We start from the raw sequence: 20915 nt of genomic DNA, 5'->3' as shown, positions 1-20915 counted from the left end.
CCTTCATTATCTCGCCGGGGAGAAGAATATCCGTGCTGACGCTCTCTCTCGCTCCCTTATGTCAACTGAGGAGGAGGAAGAGGAGCCTCGGCTTATTGTCCCTTCCGAGAGCCTGAGAACCGTAGCGCCGGTTTCGCTAGAGTCTGTGCCTCCGGGCAAGACTTTTGTTGCCATTAATTTGCGACCGGAGGTTCTCTCTTGGGCTCATTCGTCCAGGGTGGGTGGACACTTTGGGACAAAGAGGACATCTGAGCTACTGGCGAGGACGTACTGGTGGCCGCATATGGTCCGGGATGTCAGGGATTATATTCTGGCGTGTGTCTCCTGCGCCAAAAATAAATCTCTGCATAAAAGGCCAGCTGGGTTGCTCTATCCCTTGCCGGTGGCAGACAGGCCCTGGGAGATGGTCGGGATGGACTTTGTTGTGGGTTTACCCAAGTCTCGCGGCTGTACCATCATTTGGGTCATCACCGATCATTTCTCAAAAATGGTGCATTTGGTGCCGCTACCACGGTTACCTTCTGCACGGGCCTTGGCAGCATTGTTCATTAAACACATCTTCCGCCTACATGGTATGCCTGACAAAATTGTCAGTGACCGGGGTCCCCAGTTTGCGTCTCGGTTCTGGAGAGAGCTTTGACGTCTTCTCAGTATTGAGTTGAATCTCTCTTCCGCTTATCATCCCGAGACGAATGGGTTGGTAGAGAGGGCCAACCAGACCTTGGTCACATACCTGCGACATTTTGTTTCAGCCAGGCAGGATGACTGGGCATCCTTGCTATCATGGGCAGAGTTTGCACTGAACAACGCCGTAGCCGACTCCACTGGACAAACCCCATTCCTCCTCAACTATGGTCAGCATCCACGGGTACCTGTGCCTATGCCCGTGTCTTCCGCCGACTCCAGGGTGGCAGACTGGGCTGTGGAGGCACGGGATATTTGGGACCGCACTCAGGATGCCATTCGGGTCTCTAAGGAGAGAATGAGGTCCTCCGCCGATGCTCGTCGGCGCCCCGCTCCGACCTTTGCTCCTGGCGACTTGGTGTGGCTCTCCGCCCGTAACATCAGGCTGCGAGTTGAGTCCACTAAATTTGCTCCTCGCTACTTGGGTCCATTCAAGGTCCTCGAGCAGGTTAATCCTGTGGTCTATCGTTTGGCCCTTCCGCCACGCCTGGGTATCACCGACACCTTTCATGTATCCCTCTTGAAACCCGTGTATATGTCTCGGTTTTCCGAGTCATCTGCTGGGACATCGGGTTCGTCTACGGACGATTATGAGGTGAACGCTATTTTGGGGTTCAAGGTAGTACGTGGCAAAAAATTTTATTTGGTAGACTGGAAGGGTTATGGCCCCGAGGACAGGTCCTGGGAGCCTGTTGAGCACATTCGGGCCCCGCAGCTCATTGCTGCCTTCGAACGTAGCGAGGCCCAAGGAGGGGGGGGCCCAAGGAGGGGGGGTAATGTTAGGAGTCGAGTTTCCTCTGCTGCACAGGGGGAATCTCGATCCGTCTCCGCTGCGGTCTCCCATTCTTCTCCAGCCGCAGTGGAGTCTGCTCAGCAGGGATGTCGATCCCAGCGTCTCGCTCAGTCTGACTCTGTGCGAAGAGTTACTGCTGCTTTTCCTGCTTCTGCCATTGAAGCCAGTGCTGGGCAGCGGCGAGTGGACGTTTCTGGATCTAAGTCCTGCTTTTCTCTGTCTGAGCATGCCCAGGGCAGGATTTCCCGTTGGAGATCGAGGGTCACATGCTCAGGTACTGCAGCACATCCCATTGGTCCTTTTGGCAGGTCCTGAAAGGGCAAAACTTCTGTAGCTGTTTCCTGTGCTGCAGCTATATAAACTGCGCATGACCGCACGGCCATGCGCTAGTATTGTCTTGTAAATATGTGTGTGTGTTGTGAGTGAAAGTCGCTCTTTAAATAACCCTCCCTATTGAATGATTGTTCGCGGAAGGTGTATGTTTGCTATCTAGCGCCCGACTTATCCAACAGCACGTAACACACATTACAGCTACCAGTTGCTGTGTCCGCCTGTACGGCGCCGTGCGCTTGCTCTGCGCTTTCCTGACCCAAGCCTGGGTGGTTAGTGGCGTCCGTCAGTGCGGCACCACACGCACTCTTGTGCCTTTATATTATTATTCAGTTTCCTTACACACCCAGTTGCGGTGTTGTGCCAGCAAGTGTCTAATCAGACTTCAATAATAATAATAATAATAATTTTTATTTATATAGCGCCAACATATTCCGCAGCGCTTTACAAGTTATAGAGGGGACTTGTACAGACAATAGACATTACAGCATAACAGAAATACAGTTCAAAACAGATACCAGGAGGAGTGAGGGCCCTGCTCGCAAGCTTACAAACTATGGGGAAAAGGGGAGACACGAGAGGTGGATGGTAACAATTGCTTTAGTTATTCGGACCAGCTATAGTGTAAGGCTCAGGTGTTCATGTAAAGCTGCATGAACCAGTATGTAGCAGTACAGACACAGAGGGCTAATACTGCATAAAGTGTATGAGAACATCATGCGAGGAACCTTTTTTTCTTTTTTTTTTCTTTTTTTATTTATTATAAATAGGCCACACAGGGATCGTTAGGTTAATGCATTGAGGCGGTAGGCCAGTCTGAACAAATGAGTTTTTAGGGTACACTTAAAACTGTGGGGATTGGGGATTAATCGTATTAACCTAGGTAGTGCATTCCAAAAATCGGCGCAGCACGTGTAAAGTCTTGGAGACGGGAGTGGGAGGTTCTGATTATTGAGGATGCTAACCTGAGGTCATTAGAGGAGCGGAGGGCATGGGTAGGGTGGTAGACTGAGACCAGGGAGGAGATGTAGGGTGGTGCTGAGCCATGGAGTGCTTTGTGGATGAGGGTAGTAGTTTTGTACTGGATTCTGGAGTGGATGGGTAGCCAGTGTAATGACTGGCACAGGGTAGAGGCATCGGTGTAACGGTTGGTGAGGAATATGATCCTGGCTGCAGCATTCAGGACAGATTGGAGCGGGGAGAGTTTTGCAAGAGGGAGGCCGATTAGTAGAGAGTTACAATAGTCCAGACGAGAATGAATAAGTGAAACAGTAAGAGTTTTTGCAGAGTCGAAAGTAAGAAAAGGGCGAATTCTAGAAATGTTTTTGAGATGCAGGTAAGAAGAGCGAGCCAGTGATCGGATGTAGGGGGTGAATGAAAGGTCAGAATCAAGGATGACCCCAAGGCAGCGGGCATGTTGCTTTGGAGTAATGGTGGAACCGCACACGGAGATGGCAATGTCAGGCAAAGGTGGGTTAGTAGAGGGAGAGAACACGAGGAGTTCAGTTTTTGACAGGTTTAGTTTCAGATAGAGGGAGGACATGATGTTAGAGACAGCGGTAAGACAATCACTGGTGTTTTCTAAAAAGGTCGGTGTGATATCAGGAGAAGAAGTGTATAATTGGGTGTCGTCAGCATAGAGATGGTACTGGAAACCAAATCTACTGATTGTTTGTCCAATAGGGGCAGTATACAACGAGAAGAGGAGGGGGCCTAGGACTGATCCTTGAGGAACCCCAACAGTAAGGGGAAGGTGAGAGGAGGAGGAACCAGCAAAACATACAGTGAAGGATCGGTCAGAGAGATAGGAGGAGAACCAGGAGAGAACGGTGTCCTTGAGGCCGATGGAGCGGAGCATAGTGAGGAGGAGCTGATGATCCACAGTGTCGAATGCTGCAGAGAGATCCAAGAGAATTAGCATGGAGTAGTGACCATTAGATTTAGCTGTTAGTAGGTCATTAGAGACTTTAGTGAGGGCAGTTTCAGTAGAGTGTAAAGAGCGGAAGCCAGATTGAAGAGGGTCGAGAAGAGAGTTATCTGAGAGATAGCGGGTAAGACGGGAGTGGACCAGGCGTTCGAGGAGTTGGGGTTGAGTTCGCTCACTTTTTGCTCACGCTCTATGTGCGGTACCGCGGTCCTTTGACGCAACAGGATTGCTTCCTTCACGCAGGGTGAAGTTAACCCGTGCGTGTATACTTATAGTACTGCCATATAGTCCGTCTTACTAGCAGCAGGGTTTTTACCTGCACGGTGGACCTCGGACTGCGAACGCACCTAGTTCCATTTCATCTTGTACTTGGTGCGTTCCGCCAGTCCTTAACACTGTGTATTTGAGTTTGACATCTCAGTGTACTACTGAATGTGGTTTGTATCAGCTGTAATAAATGCAATTATTAGAGAAATGCCATAGATTGAGACACTCTCAGTAGTCCAGCCACTTCCCCTTGGAAGTGACATAAGAGCTGCATACACAACCTCACTTGTGAGGAAAGTGCTGGGGTTTTATTCTGATTTATCTTGGTCTACATCAGTACAATGAAGCCATCATTAAATCACTTACTATGCTGTTTGCAATGAACCAATCAAGCAAGAATAATATAAATACCGTAGCTCAACAAAACAAATTCAAAATGATTCACACCCTGCTTGTCAAGCGTCTTGACTCTTCAGTACTTAGCCTGTTATGACCTGCTGAAAATGTGATGCATAACCAGACATCAACTTCTGGTAATATTTCTAAAGGATCTTAGCCTATTCCTCATGGACACTGGTCTCCAGGTCACTAATAAACTTGAGTTGCTGAAACTACACTCTTCAAATTCCCACAAAAAAAGATTTTCTATGTGGTTCAAGTTAGGCAACTAGGAAAGCCACTCTAGAATCTTCCAGGACCTGTTGTAAAACCAAACCTTGGAGGTCTTTGAGATATACTTGGAATCCAAAAACATCCAAGCTCCAGCATAGTCAAAGAAGGCATAACAGTTTCCTAGAATTTCCTGACACTTGATTGAATCCATATTGTCCTCCATACACTGAGAGTTTCAAGTGCCAGAGGAAACAAAGCCCAAAGCCACCACCAGGCTTCACGTAGGCATCACCAGGCCACCACCATGATTTATTGTACACAGGATGTTCTTTTCAGTGTGTGCTTCATTCTTCCTTCTCTGGACATATCTCTGATTCCTAGACCCCAACGGTTCTAGTTTGGTTTTATCACTCCGCAGAACAGAATCCAAACCTCATGTGGCTTATTTATATATTTTTCAGCATTTTGAAGCCAACTTTTCTTGTTCTTTTGGGTCAGTGGAGGTGACATCTTGACATTTTAGCACCTTCAGCACTTAGCATGTGCAGACTGAGACTTTATAGTACCTGTTGGTGCACCTCTGTTGCAGTAACTCCATGGTTTATCATCTCTTGCCTCCTCAGGAATCTGGTTGCAGCCGGTGAAAGCTTCCTTTTCCTTTTCCTGCCATGTCCAAATAGTGCAGTCAAGATTCCAATAAGTTTGAATTTGTGAATTATGCTTCTAACTGTATTGTTTGGAAAATGCAATATCTTTTGATCTTTTTTTATCTGTTTACTTGTTTGTGCAAAGCAATGATCTCTTCTCTAAAACTTTTTGGACCACTTTCTTGACTTAGCATTTTCAAACATGCAACAAACGTCACTGTTAACAACCTCGTGGCTAGTCTAAGTATCTGACATGTTTTAATCTAAAGCGCACCAATGTAAATAATTAATTTTATTTAGGAGGTACTGTATATAAATCTGAGACTGGAGTAAAAAAGAAAATTGTGTTTTGTGTTGAATTTGGAGAAATCACTTGTTATGTTACTTGTGTTAAATTTTTCTTGTTTGATTGTTTTTTTTTTGCAAATGTAGAGAGTTTGTAAAATTTGCCAATAAATATAAATTTAATTTGCAATGGGGAGCTGTAGTCCTGGTTTAATTGATCTCCTTAGGAACCAACATGTTACTAAGTAATTCATTAGAGCAAGGGCAGACAATGTCAGTGGCCTACAACACCAGCATGGACCAGTCTACATTTTAGGGATTTTATTGTTGCCTCGACAGAGCTTTTCCACATTTTAGTCACATTTCCTGCTACTTTATTACTTATTATTGACTTTGTTTGTTTTTTTGCTCATATATCACATGGCTTTTGCTTCTGTCTCTGCTTCTCTGTACAGGTCTAGCAGTACACCAGATAATTACCATCACTGTCTCCCTAATTATGGTCATTGCAGCCTTGATAACAACACTCGTCTTGAAAAATTGGTAAGGATGACTTCTACTCATTTTCCACTTAATGTTATGGAAGTGTATAGCATATATGTGGCTTAACAGAGTTAGGTAATATATGTCACCTTCATGTACTCTAAGGTCATATTTGGGCTTTTAATTATTGTATGTGTTTCATTGTATCTATCATGTGCCTAAATGGATTTACTTATAGGCACAGTAGGCCTTGGCCTAGAGGAAGTCCTGGGTGGTAGATATGAGCTATGATTAGACTACGATCACACCAAAATGTCCTGCTTAATTATGAAACAGCTTAACTTGGCCTAGATGATAAAAGTGCAGACTAATTAAAGCTGAGCTTACACATTAGACTTAAATATGCAAATTGCCTCTTCTGAGAAAAAGAGGACTTAAACTCTATAGCGCCACCTGTTGGAAGTAGCGAACCTACAAGTCACAATCAACCCTTTAACGAGTCGTGCAATATGACTTAGGATAAAAGCCAAATCAGTATCTCAATTCGCAGACACGGTGTTTCGGGTGTTGGCCCTCGTCAGTGCGAAGCATGAGAACTGATTTGGCTAGGTGAGAGGCTCTGGACTGGGGTCTAAGGGGTAACGTTTCTCCTAATGGAGAGTGACATACCAGCTCTGGCTTGTCAAGGTAAGGAGGCTTATTCGCCGTGCAATGCTCCATTAGACATTAGACTTAAGTCAGTCGAACTCGCCAATATCAACAAGTTTGATCAAAGGTCTGATGTGTATGTTGGTGCCGGCCTACTGATGGTTGGAAGAGATGTCGATCATACATGTCTGATTTTGGACTGCCGATTGCATTGTTGTCCCTGAGATAAGCCTAGCCGCCGGCCGACGTGTCAGTCGTTGGCTTTCTCATAGAGAACGCAGGAGCATTCGTCTGAACAAACTTTCTTGTGTTCAGGGGAGTCAGCTGAGATGGTTGTCGGCTGAACAATCTTTTCGGCCAACAGTCATCTAATGGGTATTACCAGCTTAAGGCATTCACCATGACCCGGAATAATGGCATTGATAAGAATGCCTCAATTACTTATTTAACAAGGATGAAGCCATCACAGCCCCTTACCAATGATACAGTAGTAAGTGGCACCATCCTTGGCGGTTGTCCATACATTCCACCATGCATGGTGTATTTTGTAGAAAACCTTCTGCAGTGAACAGGAATTTCCATTTTCTGTAAAATGATAATAAGTAGTTCATGTGCGCATTCGGATACATCAGGGATTTAATTCTATCCAGTCCATTGCTTTTTCTTCTTTTTTTTTTTACGCATCCTTAAATAAGCTCTTTGATTTTGCAAAAAATACTGTAGGGAAAAATAAATTATCGTTTTCCTCAACAGTGTTCTCGAAGGCTACCTGTGGAGCTTTTTATTGGAAATTGCAGTATTTTCTCAAACATGAATAAACATAACGTTACAGTAATTATAGACCGCAGTTTGCTTGTAATATCTGGAAGGCCTGGAGACTAGAGTTCCTTTAAAAAGTAGCAGTTTATATAGCATTACTTTGGAGCAAAAAGTTTTTTTTTAACTGAATGTTAAAATTCACTATTTTAAAGATTTATAGCAGAAAGGGAATACTTTTGATTTCCTCCTAGTGTAACAGATATAACAATGTAGGTGTAATGAACGAGGCAGTACGCGTCTAGCTGAAACGTGACAGGACGTATGCAAATCACATACTTCCAGTCACATGACCACCAGCTCCTGTTGCCATCATCGGAGAATCCTGACTGAGTGCAGTGTGCGCATTGTGAGAATTTACAAGTCTGCAGTCACATAGAGAGACTACAAACTTGTACCCCAAGCCTGGAAAACCGCATCAAAGAGAAGATCACAGGGAGGATCATTGCTTTCTAATTTTAGAAAGTGGCTGCGCGGACAATAAAAGTACAATAGGGTGTTATCCATATTACAATTTAACGGGAAAAGGTGGTACCGCTCCTCTGATTTTGTGAGGCACAATGCTGAAAAAGTTTTATACATGATTCCCAGCTGCTGCAGCCCCACAGGTTGGCATATCCAATGTAGTATTCGGACAGTTTGGGGATAGTGGGTATCTGCGGTCCTGGTATTGTAACAATAAAGGAGTCGAATCCTAGAGAACGTTACTGCACTTTATTCCCTACATGTTTTGAAATATTCTTAAAGAGGCATTCCCATCTTCAAGATCCTATCCAAACATGAAGTAGATGTAATAATAATAATATTAGCAAATACCTCCAATTAGAAATGTAGTCTAGTTTTTCTGATTCTCTATGTCTCTGTCCTCATGTTGCAGGCATTGCAGGACCTTAGGTATCCATGATTACGACCATTAGCTAGCTAACTGTCACTATATCAGTGGTTGTAACCATGGATACTTATGGTCCTGCAATGCCTGCACATGAGGAAAGAGACTTCGTGAATCAGAAAAAACTATACTACATTTCTAATTAAAGGTATTTGCTAATATTATTATTATTATTACACCTACTACATATTGGGATAGGATCTTGGTGATGGGAATCCCACTTTAACTTCTATTAATTTACGTGGATGCTCCTGAAGAAGGAAGACTACTTCGAAATGCGTTGTGAATAAACCACCCCCACTGAGGCGCCCTTGATTTGGACTCCTTTTTTGTTTATTTCTACAAAGCCGGAAATGTTTAGAGTCCACTTTTCTAAAAGTGAAAAACTCCTTTAAACTTTATGTCAACATTACTAATGTAGTTTATAAAGTCCTCTGTCATTGTTGAGTGCCCTATTTTATCCCTGCTGACTGTCGCCTTCTAAATGCTTTGTTTGCCTGGCGAATAAAGCTTTGGGTTCACGCTGTATTTTTGTCAGAAGCAATTCTCTCTGTGCCTTTATCTGCAGCTATTGAAACGATGGACGGAGATCATGGCGGGCGCTGATTACTGCAGCGGGAGTAATAAGCACAGTCAGGAAGACGGAAGCCAACAAGTAGAATCGGGTCAGGGCCAGTGGTCAGAGAAATAGGAAACAATCAGTGGTCAGGAGCCATGGGATCAATTTATAGTAAAATGAAGCTATAATAGCTTGTGGAAGGGAGCAAGACAATGTTCAAGCAAGTGAAAGTCACACGCTAGTGAATTATCCGAATAATACATGCTCCGCGTATAGAAGTAAACAACAGACAAGCAACAGGAAACAGGAAGAGCAGGAAGCTGGAGCGTTATAAAGGATGATAATGGCATAATTGCCAACAGATGTCACATTGCCAAGACATCTCTGCAGCTTTACTTTCCAGACCCGAAATAAAAAAAACTGGCTGCTGTACTTGTCACGCAATCCATTCCCCTTACAGTGCGAGTGAGCCGAACTTTTCTCGGAGTCTGAACTGCAGGGCGATATTATTTGGGAATAAAAGTAAAATAATAATAGTATCAAATATAAAATTATTATCATCGTACTGTATATGTGTCACAGATACGATGCCATCAATTCAGAAACATTCGAGAACGTGCACCTAGGATAGGATTTCACTGTTGTTAATATAATTAAGGGGATTTTTCCAGGGATAAAATAGAATTAAATTAACTGTAAATATTAAGGGAAATAGCTAATGTAGTCCGCGTGCTCTGATCCTATGGAAGCCAATCCATGCTGGGTCCAGGCAGCTTGACATTTTGGCCCAGTGCTCCAAACAGGTTAGTACTGTATTTCCGGTTTGGGAATGTGACCAAAACGATGTGTAAGACAGACCGATTGAGCTCTTATTTTAACAGCAAAGCCAACGTGCTTCTCCCTCCTATTGAAGCGTGGCTGGCTGATCTATTGAAATAACTCTGTCGCACACTGTCCATTGTTGCATGATAGTTGTATTATAACTTTAAGTACTAATATTTTTGTAGATAGCAGTATGTAAAAGAAGTAGTAACAGTAGTATTGGTGATAATAGTTGTATTATTAGTACTAATAGTAGTGGTAGTGTTGTTGGTAGTAATAATAGTAGTATTAGTGGTAATAGTAGTATTGTTAGTAATAGTAGTTGAGTATTGGTAGTAAAAAATAGGAGTATTGGTATTACTGGCATTGGTAATAATATTGGAAGTAATAGTAGTAGTTCTGTTAGTAGTAATAGTATTGGTAGTAATAGTAGTAGTTGTATTAGTAGTAGTAAGTAAAGTAGAGCGAATTCCTTTGGTTCCCTGCTTATTCGGCAAGCTATGGCGCTTACCGAGTAAACTGCAAAGGGAACCCAGATACATGGAGTGCATTGGCTGATCGGCACCGCAGCTGCATGTGTCGCGACATGCATTAAGAGCCTGTTTGTTGGGCTCTCCATGCACGTGCTGTGACTGTGACACAGCCGCGACACATGCAGTTGCGGATCAGCCGGCACGCTCCATGTATCTGGGTTCCCTCTGCAGGTTATTTGGTAAGCGCTATAGCTTGCCGAATAAGCGGGGAACCAAAGAAATTTGCTCAACTCTAGTAGTAAGTAATAATGGTAGTAATAATAGTAGTAGTATTGGAAATAATTGTAGTAGTATTGATAGTAATAACAGTAGTAGTATTGGTATTAATAATATTGGCAGTAATAGTAGTAGTATTGGTAATAATAATATTGGTAGTAATAGTAGTAGTAATAGTTGCAGTATTGGTAATAGTAGTAGAATTGGTAGCAATAGTACTATATTTAACCTAATGAGGTACAAAAATTAATAATAAATAGGAGTCACAAATGAGACAAAAAAGGAAAACTCCATGGGAAAACACTAATAAATTGTATTCAGTACAAATTCACAGACAATAAAATACAACTAAAAAGCCAAAAAGGTTAACTGCAGAGACTGATGAAAGTGGTAATTATACAGCAGATTTCTGTGCCTTTCTAATAATGTGCTCAAATAAAAAATATGCAAAACTAAAAGATGTTATGGCCCACTTTGAGAAATGTATACCTGGTGGCTCAGAGCTATGTGAAACACACAACTAAAAGCTGTCACAGAATACAAAATATCTCCCCCCAGCGGTAACATTTTAAACAGTATACAGATCACCACATGAAGTGTTGATGGTAACAGTAGTAGTATTGGTAGTAATAATATAAGTAGTATTGGTAGTAGTGATGAGCGAATATACTCGTTACTTGAGATTTCTCAAGCATTCTCGGGGGTCCTCCATGTATTTTTTAATGCTCGGAGATTTAGTTTTTCTTGCCGCAGCTGAATGATTTACATCTGTTAGCCAGCATAAGTACATGTGGGGGTTGCCTGGTTGCTAGGGAATCCCCACATGTACTTATGCTGGCTAACAGATGTAAATCATTCAGCTGTGGCAAGAAAAACTAAATCTCCGAGCACTAAAAAATACTCGTAGGACCCCCGAGCATGCTCGAGAAATCTCGAGTAACGAGTATATTCGCTCATCACTAATTGGTAGCAATAATAGTAGTATCGGTGGTAATAGTAGTATTGGTGGTAGTAGTAGCAGTTTTTATAGTAATAATAGTTGTAGTATTGGTAGCAATAGTAGTACTAGTGTTGGCAGTAATAATAATAGTTGGATTGGTGGTAAGAGTAGTAGTATTGGTAGTAATAATAGTATTGGTGGTAGTAATACTGGTATTAATAGTAGTAGTGTTGGTACTGATAAAGGTGTGAAGTAATGATAAGTCTTTGACAGGGGGTTTGATAAAGTTAGTGCCTAAGGATGAGTGGACCAAGTTTGGGTTCTGGCACCCAACTTGAACTATATTTCTACCCTTTCTCCTCTCTCTCAAACTTTACCGGAACGCCAAACATTGCAACTGACTTTCAGGACCAGTCATTGTTCGGTGTTTATCACCATGTGACCAATGGAAGTCTCTTCTCACCATTCGTCTGTGAGACCCAGAACAAAGCTCTCATAGATATGTTAAAACCTCCTTCAAACGTCTGGGTGATTTTTGCACAGGAAAAATCAGTACTAGTGAGATCTGTGGCTCATGTCCGTGTGCCATCCGTATGTATGTATGTGACATCAATGTTACATCAGTGTGTCCATTTGCTGTTTGTGTATCCATTTTTCACATCCGTGTGCTGTCGGTGTGTCCCTGTGATATGTACTGGTGCATGGGCAAAGCAGTACAGTTTGCGCTGATCCCAAGCACCGGTCGCTGAAGGCAGCTCTCATCATTGTCTCCTTGTCAAGAGGAGTTCAGCGCGACCAGGCGACAGTGATGGGAGTTGTATTCAGCATCCACTATGTACATCCTGCATAAAATAAAGAATTCAATAAAAAAAAGGCCTGGGCTCTTGCAGAATTTTCATAACCAGCAGGGGGAAAGCCCATGTCTGGGGATTGATGTTAATAGTCTAGGATAAAGGGAAATATCCCCAAAGGTTCCCAAGCTATTAATAACAGCTCACAGCTGTTTGTTTAGTCCTTACTGGTGAATTTACGTGGGAACCCAGAAAAGAATTATGTAGGGTCCTCCTATAAATTCAAACAAGCAAAAGCTAAATAGACAGCGGTGGGTTGATATTAATAGCCTGGGAAGGGGTTAGAGATGTTGCCCCACAGGCTACCAATATCAGCCATCAACCACTGTAGAAATGGCGCATCCGTTAGTTGTGCCAAATCTGGCACTTAGCCTCGCTTTTCCCAATTGCCCTGTGGTGGTTGCAAGTGGGGTAATAGGGTTGGGGTTGATGTGGCTTTTGTATTGTCAGATAACATCAAGCCCAGGGGTTAGTAATAGAGAGGTGTCCATAAGACACCCCCATTACTTATCCCAGGTAAATTTGGAAATAAACACACATTTTAAATGAAAGCCAGCACCTTATTTTACACATTTATTTAGAAATAAAAAACAAATTTATACTCACCTCACGCTTAATCGATTGAAGCCCTTGTCCCCTGTAAAAAAAATTAAAAATTAACAACCATGTCCCTCACCTGTCTGAAGTAAAGATTGGCAATACTGTCCCACACTGTACTCCATCTCTGCGATATCTGACTTACAATCTGAACAGTGGCATGATGCAACCGTCCAGGCTGAAAACCATGAAACAAGAATGTGCTGTGAGCGTAGTTTCAGTGACGAGCAGTGATGTCATAGAGCTTACCGCTGGTCACTGAAGGTTCGTTCCCAGGGTCACTTCACTGTGAGAATTATGATGATGAGGTTGTAGACTAGTTGGAAGAGGAATGCGAGGAGGTTACGGTGCGGCTACCAGCACAGACACAATCGGATGCAAATATGTCAAGCACTGCATCCTCAACCACATCTCTGGGTGTGGCTAGCACCAGGCACGAGTCTGCAGTTCGCAGGGGTGGAAATGGATGTCTAGCATGGTCCTTTCCTAAGACTGTAGAGGATGACCCAACTTACGCTATCTGCCAAATTTGCAAAAAAAACTCAGTAGAGGCAAACATTGCAATAATTTGAAAACTACAACCTAACCGGCACATGCGCAATCAACATGCCTTAGTCTGGGAATCTCGCTGTGCTAAAATGCAGACTAGCAGGCCTCACCAAACCACCGGTAGTTCCATGAACCACATCTGCTGCTTCTTACTCCTCCATCACTGTGCCAAGTATTTTCACACAGGTCTCTGGCCACAGAAACTCCACTTTTTTACCCTCTAGAGTTGTGGTGAGTGAGAACCTGTCACCTTTTACTGAAGAGTACATGCCTGCTGTTTTTGTGTCACCTAGAGCAACACATCTTTCTCAATCCACCATTATAATAAATGAAATGTGGATTACATCCGCGCTGCTGCGACAAATAATAGATCCAGATATACTGTTAGGGTGTTCGGGTGGTTTATTCAACGCGTTTCGAAGCTCAAAGGCTTCTTCTTCAGGAAGTTTCCACACAAAGATACCATAACATCTCCACCTGCACCTCATTCACAGTCTAGCAGTTTGTCATGTTCACCCTACTCCATCCTCTCTTAGCACAGCAGCCAGCCCTCGTTACCACAGTTGTAGTCACGTTAAAAAATGTTTTCTTCTACATATGGCAAAGCTAAGAGCTTGATCCCGACCTTCTCCAATCTATTGGCCATGGAAATGCTGCCTTTCCGCCTTGTGAATACAGAAGGTTTCAGAAAGTTGATGGCTGTCACAGTATCAGTTGCCCAGTTGCCATTACTTTTCTAAGAAAGCTGTACCTGCACTATACCAGCATGTCACAGACAACATCATCCATTCCCTGAAAAAATCTATGTCTGCCAGGGTGTATTTCACCACTGACACCTGAACTAGCAAACATGGGCAGGTGCTATAACTCTCCCTGACTGGGCACTAGGTGACTCTGGTGAATGTGGGGGCAGGCGGTCAAGAGGCTGCTCCACAAGTCTTGGAATTCTCAAGGTTTGCAGGGCAAAACTTTTGTATGTAACACTTCCTCCACTACTTCTGGCTCTTCCACCTCCTCTAGGGCCTCCACCTGTGCCCTCAACCTCTCCTTTAATGAGACAGGCATTCCAACAGTGCAGAGAGAATCCCCCTACCTCCATACTGCGCAGCCGGGTCTCACCGCAATCAGGCAGTGTTAAAATTAAAATGCCTTGGAGATCACAGTCACACAGCTCAAGAGTTGTGGACAGCTATCCTGGCTGAGTTAGAGCAATGTCTGTCTCCACTGAGCTTGTAGCCAGAGAAGTCCATGTGCGATAACGGTGCAAACCATTTGATGGCCCTACACCATGGCAACCTCATACATGTGCCTTGCATGACTCACATCCTCAAGCTGGTGGTACAGCAATTTCCAGCCACTATCCTGACCTGCATGCGCTGCTGCAGAAAGCACGGTCACTGTGTGCTCACTTCTGCACCCCCGCAGGTCATCGACTTGCATCACTACAGAGGTTTTTTGGCCTACCAGTTAACAGTTGGATTTGTGAAGTTCCAACATGGAGGAATTCCACTCTGCACATGTTGCAATGACTGTGGGAACAGCAAGGAGCACTGATGCAGTAATTATCTGCATGGGGAGGTTGTGGTCCCAGAGGAAGATGTGGAGGCAGAGGAGAATGTGGAAGGGATAACAATATCTCTAAGTTTCGGACTGTCGTCGCACAGGCGAGTGCCATGGGAGGGTGGCTTACAGCGACCGTGGGGGCTCTTGGTACCAGGCAAACTGTTGGTGAAGGTGCAGGAGCCGAGTAACAAATGGAGGAGGATGAGATGATAAATGCGTGACAGTCAGGAGATGAAGAGGAAAATGATCCCTTCTGTGATATCCGTGGTTGGTGGGAGGAGATGGAGGAAGCAACCTTGAGTGTTACCCCGCCAACAACATGCCACAGACTTGGACCTTATGGAAGTGCTCAACACATGAGCGCCTTCTTGCTGCACTATATTCAACATGATGCCCACATTCTTGAGGTTAGAAATAGTGCTGACTACTGGGTTGCTACTCTGTTAGGCTTGGTTCCCATTGCGTTAATGGGAAAGCGCTAACGGACAGCGTTGCACGGTGAAATTAACGCCGTGCAACGCGTCCGTTAGCGCGCCCATTCACGGCAATGGGAACGCGCAGCACTAGCGCGTGCCATGTTCGGCACGCGCTAGCGACGCGCCATGTTCGGCACGCGCTAGCGACGCGCCGGTGTTTTCTGGCGCGTCATGGACGCTGCTTGCAGCGTCCGAGGCGTGCCCGCGGTCCGTTCCCCGCTCTCGCAGATCGGGGATCTGCGAGAGCGGGGACGTTACCGCGACCCCGGGACGCGGCCCCATTAAAAACATTGCGTTAGCGCAACCCGCTAGCGCTAGCGCTAAACGGATTGCACTAATGCAATGTGACCCTAGCCTTAGATCCATGGTACAAGAGTACATTTTGCCAGATGCTCCCCCCCCGGAAAGGAATGCGTGCATTCTAGAGTATCAAAACATGCTTCTAGACAATCTTAAGAGTAGTTTTCCCCAAGACAGCAGAGAGGCACACAGTGGCATCACAGTTCTAGACTTCCAACTCCAGAAACGTCAAGGCAACAACGCAAAAACAATAGCAGCAGCAGCAGTTTTAATGGCATAAACAGGAGTATCTTGTGTTCTCTAAAAATGCCATCAGGGGCTTTGGATCTTTTTGCATTTTGGTCTTCAAAAATGGAGAGTGGTCTGAGCTCGCCTTTCATGCCTTGGAGGTTTTGTCATGCCCTGCAGTCAGCATTCTCTCAGAGCTGTCTTCAGAGCTGCTGGTGGTGTCTTGCTCCAAATAAGCTCATCCGGCTGTCCCCAGAAAGTGTAGACCACCTAATTTTCATCAAAATGAACAAGTCATGGATCTCCAATGACTTTTTCACCTCAGACTGGTTAGACTAGGCGATGTTGTCATTTTTAGTGTCATGCAATGCTCTCTCATTATTGCAGTCTGTGCCACTTTTGTCATGGCTTTTGTGCCTGCTGTTGCTACTGCTACTGATGTTACAAACACATTTTTGAAATGTGGAGGCTCTAAGTTGGGTCTCCATCTGGTGGGTTGCCAGTGTAAGTAGGGCTCCCAGACAGGCAGGCCGGCACTTGCTTTCATTCAACTACCCGTGTTGCTATCCTTGCATTTTTATACCAATAGCACTCTATGAAACTGATGTTTGTGCCATCTGAGTGGGGCTGGGAAAACAAATAATTGGAGCTGTTGCATAAAGTATTAGGGATCCCAGCAAAGAAGGATAACACCGCTCCCTTAACAACCAGGTCTTCATTGAAACTTCAATTCTTGCATGGCCCATGCCCGACTGCTGCTCTGCCTTTAGCAAATTTCTACTGTGGGTCAATTTATGCCACTTTTCATGGTGTCAGCCCATAGTTTTTGCTGCTTGTAAAGCTTTTTGTCACCCCTTAAGGTGTTGTGTATACATTTGGTTTGGCCTCCCATTTAATTTAATGGGGCTCGGATACGCTTGGCGAAATCCGGACATTCGGCGAACATCTGGATGTTCGGCAAACCGAACCAAAACAAACCTTGAAAGGTTCGCTCATCTCTACTCATAATGGAGCATGCATTTTTGCTGCTGGACAGGGCTTTCCCCAATACGAAATTACATGATGTCTCCTGTGCTACTTTCCTGCTGTGATATTCTCTTCTGCCCCATATTTATCAAAATATTTAAATTGTTTAAACTATTTTTTCAAATCAGTTTATTTCATTGGATCAACTTTCATAACTGACTAATATTGTTATTGGCATTTTATTACATTGAAAAGTCTTTCAGGAAGATGTTAGACCGCACATGGAGTACTGTGTCCAGTTTTGGGCACCGGTGCTCAGGAAGGATATAATGGAACTAGAGAGAGTACAAAGGAGGGCAACAAAATTAATAAAGGGGATGGGAGAACTACAATACCCAGATAGATTAGCGAAATTAGGATTATTTAGTCTAGAAAAAAGACGACTGAGGGGCGATCTAATAACCATGTATAAGTATATAAGGGGACAATACAAATATCTCGCTGAGGATTTGTTTATACCAAGGAAGGTGACGGGCACAAGGGGGCATTCTTTGCGTCTGGAGGAGAGAAGGTTTTTCCACCAACATAGAAGAGGATTCTTTACTGTTAGGGCAGTGAGAATCTGGAATTGCTTGCCTGAGGAGGTGGTGATGGCGAACTCAGTCGAGGGGTTCAAGAGAGGCCTGGATGTCTTCCTGGAGCAGAACAATATTGTATCATACAATTATTAGGTTCTGTAGAAGGACGTAGATCTGGGTATTTATTATGATGGAATATAGGCTGAACTGGATGGACAAATGTCTTTTTTCGGCCTTACTAACTATGTTACTATGTTACTATGTTACTATGTTTTACCACTGCGGATTTCTATTAATGGAGGGGTGCAGAAACGCTGCAGATCCGCACAAAAGAAGTGACATGCACTTCTTTGAAATCTGCAGCGTTTCTGCGCGGATTTTTCTGCACCATGTGCAGAGCTTTTTTTTCACATTGATTTACTTTGTACTGTAAATCACAGTGCGGATCTGCAGCGTTTCTGCGCGGAAAAAAACGCTGCAGATCTGCACTAAATCTGCATGGTGTGCACACAGCCTTAAAACGTTTGTCAAATACTATAAATAATGTATAGTACTGTGGAATATATAGCCGCTTCATAATAGCATAACAATAGGTAGGTATGAGAAAGAGACAGATTAGATTGGAAATAGATAGATAGATAGATAGATAGATAGATACAGGTCCTTCTCAAAAAATTAGCATATTGTGTTAAATTTCATTATTTACCATAATGTAATGATTACAATTAAACTTTCATATATTATAGATTCATTATCCACCAACTGAAATTTGTCAGGTCTTTTATTGTTTTAATACTGATGATTTTGGCATACAACTCCTGATAACCCAAAAAACCTGTCTCAATAAATTAGCATATTTCACCCATCCAATCAAATAAAAGTGTTTTTTAATAACAAACAAAAAAACCAACAAATAATAATGTTCAGTTATGCACTCAATACTTGGTCGGGAATCCTTTGGCAGAAATGACTGCTTCAATGCGGCGTGGCATGGAGGCAATCAGCCTGTGACACTGCTGAGATGTTATGGAGGCCCAGGATGCTTCAATAGCGGCCTTAAGCTCATCCAGAGTGTTGGGTCTTGCGTCTCTCAACTTTCTCTTCACAATATCCCACAGATTCTCTATGGGGTTCAGGTCAGGAGAGTTGGCAGGCCAATTGAGCACAGTAATACCATGGTCAGTAAACCATTTACCAGTGGTTTTGGCACTGTGAGCAGGTGCCAGGTCGTGCTGAAAAATGAAATCTTCATCTCCATAAAGCATTTCAGCCGATGGAAGCATGAAGTGCTCCAAAATCTCCTGATAGCTAGCTGCATTGACCCTGCCCTTGATGAAACACAGTGGACCAACACCAGCAGCTGACATGGCACCCCACACCATCACTGACTGTGGGTACTTGACACTGGACTTCAGGCATTTTGGCATTTCCTTCTCCCCAGTCTTCCTCCAGACTCTGGCACCTTGATTTCCGAATGACATGCAAAATTTGCTTTCATCAGAAAAAAGTACTTGGGACCACTTAGCAACAGTCCAGTGCTGCTTCTCTGTAGCTCAAAAATGGCTTTACCTGGGGAATGCGGCACCTGTAGCCCATTTCCTGCACACGCCTGTGCACGGTGGCTCTGGATGTTTCCACACCAGACTCAGTCCACTGCTTCCTCAGGTTCCCCAAGGTCTGGAATCGGTCCTTCTCCACAATCTTCCTCAGGGTCCGGTCTCCTCTTCTCGTTGTACAGCGTTTTCTGCCACATTGTTTCCTTCCAACAGACTTACCATTGAGGTGCCTTGATACAGCACTCTGGGAACAGCCTATTTGTTGAGAAATTTCTTTCTGGGTCTTACCCTCTTGCTTGAGGGTGTCAATGATGGCCTTCTTGACATCTGTCAGGTCGCTAGTCTTACCCATGATGGGGGTTTTGAGTAATGAACCAGGCAGGGAGTTTATAAAAGCCTCAGGTATCTTTTGCATGTGTTTAGAGTTAATTAGTTGATTCAGAAGATTAGGGTAATAGGTCGTTTAGAGAACCTTTTCTTGATATGCTAATTTATTGAGACAGGTTTTTTGGGTTATCAGGAGTTGTATGCCAAAATCATCAGTATTAAAACAATAAAAGACCTGACAAATTTCAGTTGGTGGATAATGAATCTATAATATATGAAAGTTTAATTGTAATAATTACATTATGGTAAATAATGAAATTTAACACTATATGCTAATTTTTGGAGAAGGACCTGTAGATAGATAGATAATATGAGATACATAGATAAAAAAAAGTCAGCAGCACTCCAATAATAATGCAGTTTACTGCACTTTATTGGTCCACTTTGTATGTCTTAGATCTTGTCATAAGGTTTTTTTTTTCACATTAAATGGATTCTCCACTACATGGACAACCTCTTCTCTTTCTCTGTTTGGTACAGTTAACATAACAAAGCTTATACTCAACTCCCGCGCTGGTGTCCTTACGCTGGTGTTGGCACTCGCTCTCCCACTAGGTTGTTATGTCATGCCAGCCCTGCACCCAATCAGAGCCTTTCCCTGCCTTTAGATGCTTAAGTTATTAACAGGCAGCTCTAATTTCTTATTGAATAGTTATACGTCCCAAAGAGGAGACCATAAATCTGGCGCTGATTGGGTGCAGGGTTTGCGTGACATAAGAACCTCATTCGAGCCATGGGAGATTGAGTGCCGACACCGTTTGAATAACAACGGCATGGGAACTGAAAAGAAGCTTTTTTATTTTAACGGGGGCAAACATGGAAAATTAGAAGAGGTTTTCCAAGTAGTGAACAATCCCTTTAATGATGATTAATTAATAATTATGTATTTGATTGTTGCATAATTAAATATATGGTTTGTGCAATTGCCTAACTACTTGAGAACAGTTCACACTATGAGCCAAAATTTCACCACATGGACAAAGAAAGTCCAGTAATTTGCATTAGTCTTGGAGTGCCAATTCGATTTTTATATATCTGATACTCAGGTCGGGTTATTGTCTGGGAAACTCTGCAGCCTCATTTACTTTCTGAGCTGCTTTAATGTTTTTTCTTTTTTATTCGCTTTTATTTCTATATTCGTAGATAAATAAATACATAGATAAACTTTACAAACACTAGTTTTTATCAACATTATCTATTTTAGAACTTAAAAAAAAACACCATCATTTTAGTCCTACTAGTCACCGTTGAGTTACTGGACACAATTCAAGTAGAGTTACTTTTATATTTCTATAAATCAACAGAATAGATTTCTTAGACTCTGCCACAACAGGAAGCGCTGCTGTCCCAGAATGCCATAAAATATCTGAAGACCACTTTAAAATAAATGGTTTTACTGTCCAGCCAACATCT

General features: G+C 43.3%; 1 protein-coding gene across 3 annotated transcripts in view; it reads left to right on the top strand.

Annotated features, from left to right (window-relative positions):
• Window positions 1–20915, top strand: part of AJAP1 (adherens junctions associated protein 1) — a 444313-nt gene that overhangs the window by 361156 nt on the left and 62242 nt on the right. For all 3 annotated transcript variants that reach the window (XM_069740962.1, XM_069740960.1, XM_069740961.1), the window contains exon 4: window positions 6001–6088. In XM_069740962.1, coding sequence (XP_069597063.1) covers window positions 6001–6088 — 88 coding nt within the window. The remainder of the gene's footprint in view (window positions 1–6000; window positions 6089–20915) is intronic.

This window comes from Ranitomeya imitator, chromosome 10 (genome assembly GCF_032444005.1).
Source record: "Ranitomeya imitator isolate aRanImi1 chromosome 10, aRanImi1.pri, whole genome shotgun sequence".
Classification (NCBI taxonomy): domain Eukaryota; kingdom Metazoa; phylum Chordata; class Amphibia; order Anura; family Dendrobatidae; genus Ranitomeya; species Ranitomeya imitator.
The sequence above is the reverse complement of the archived record's forward strand: the minus strand, read 5'-3'. Positions and strand labels throughout refer to the sequence as shown.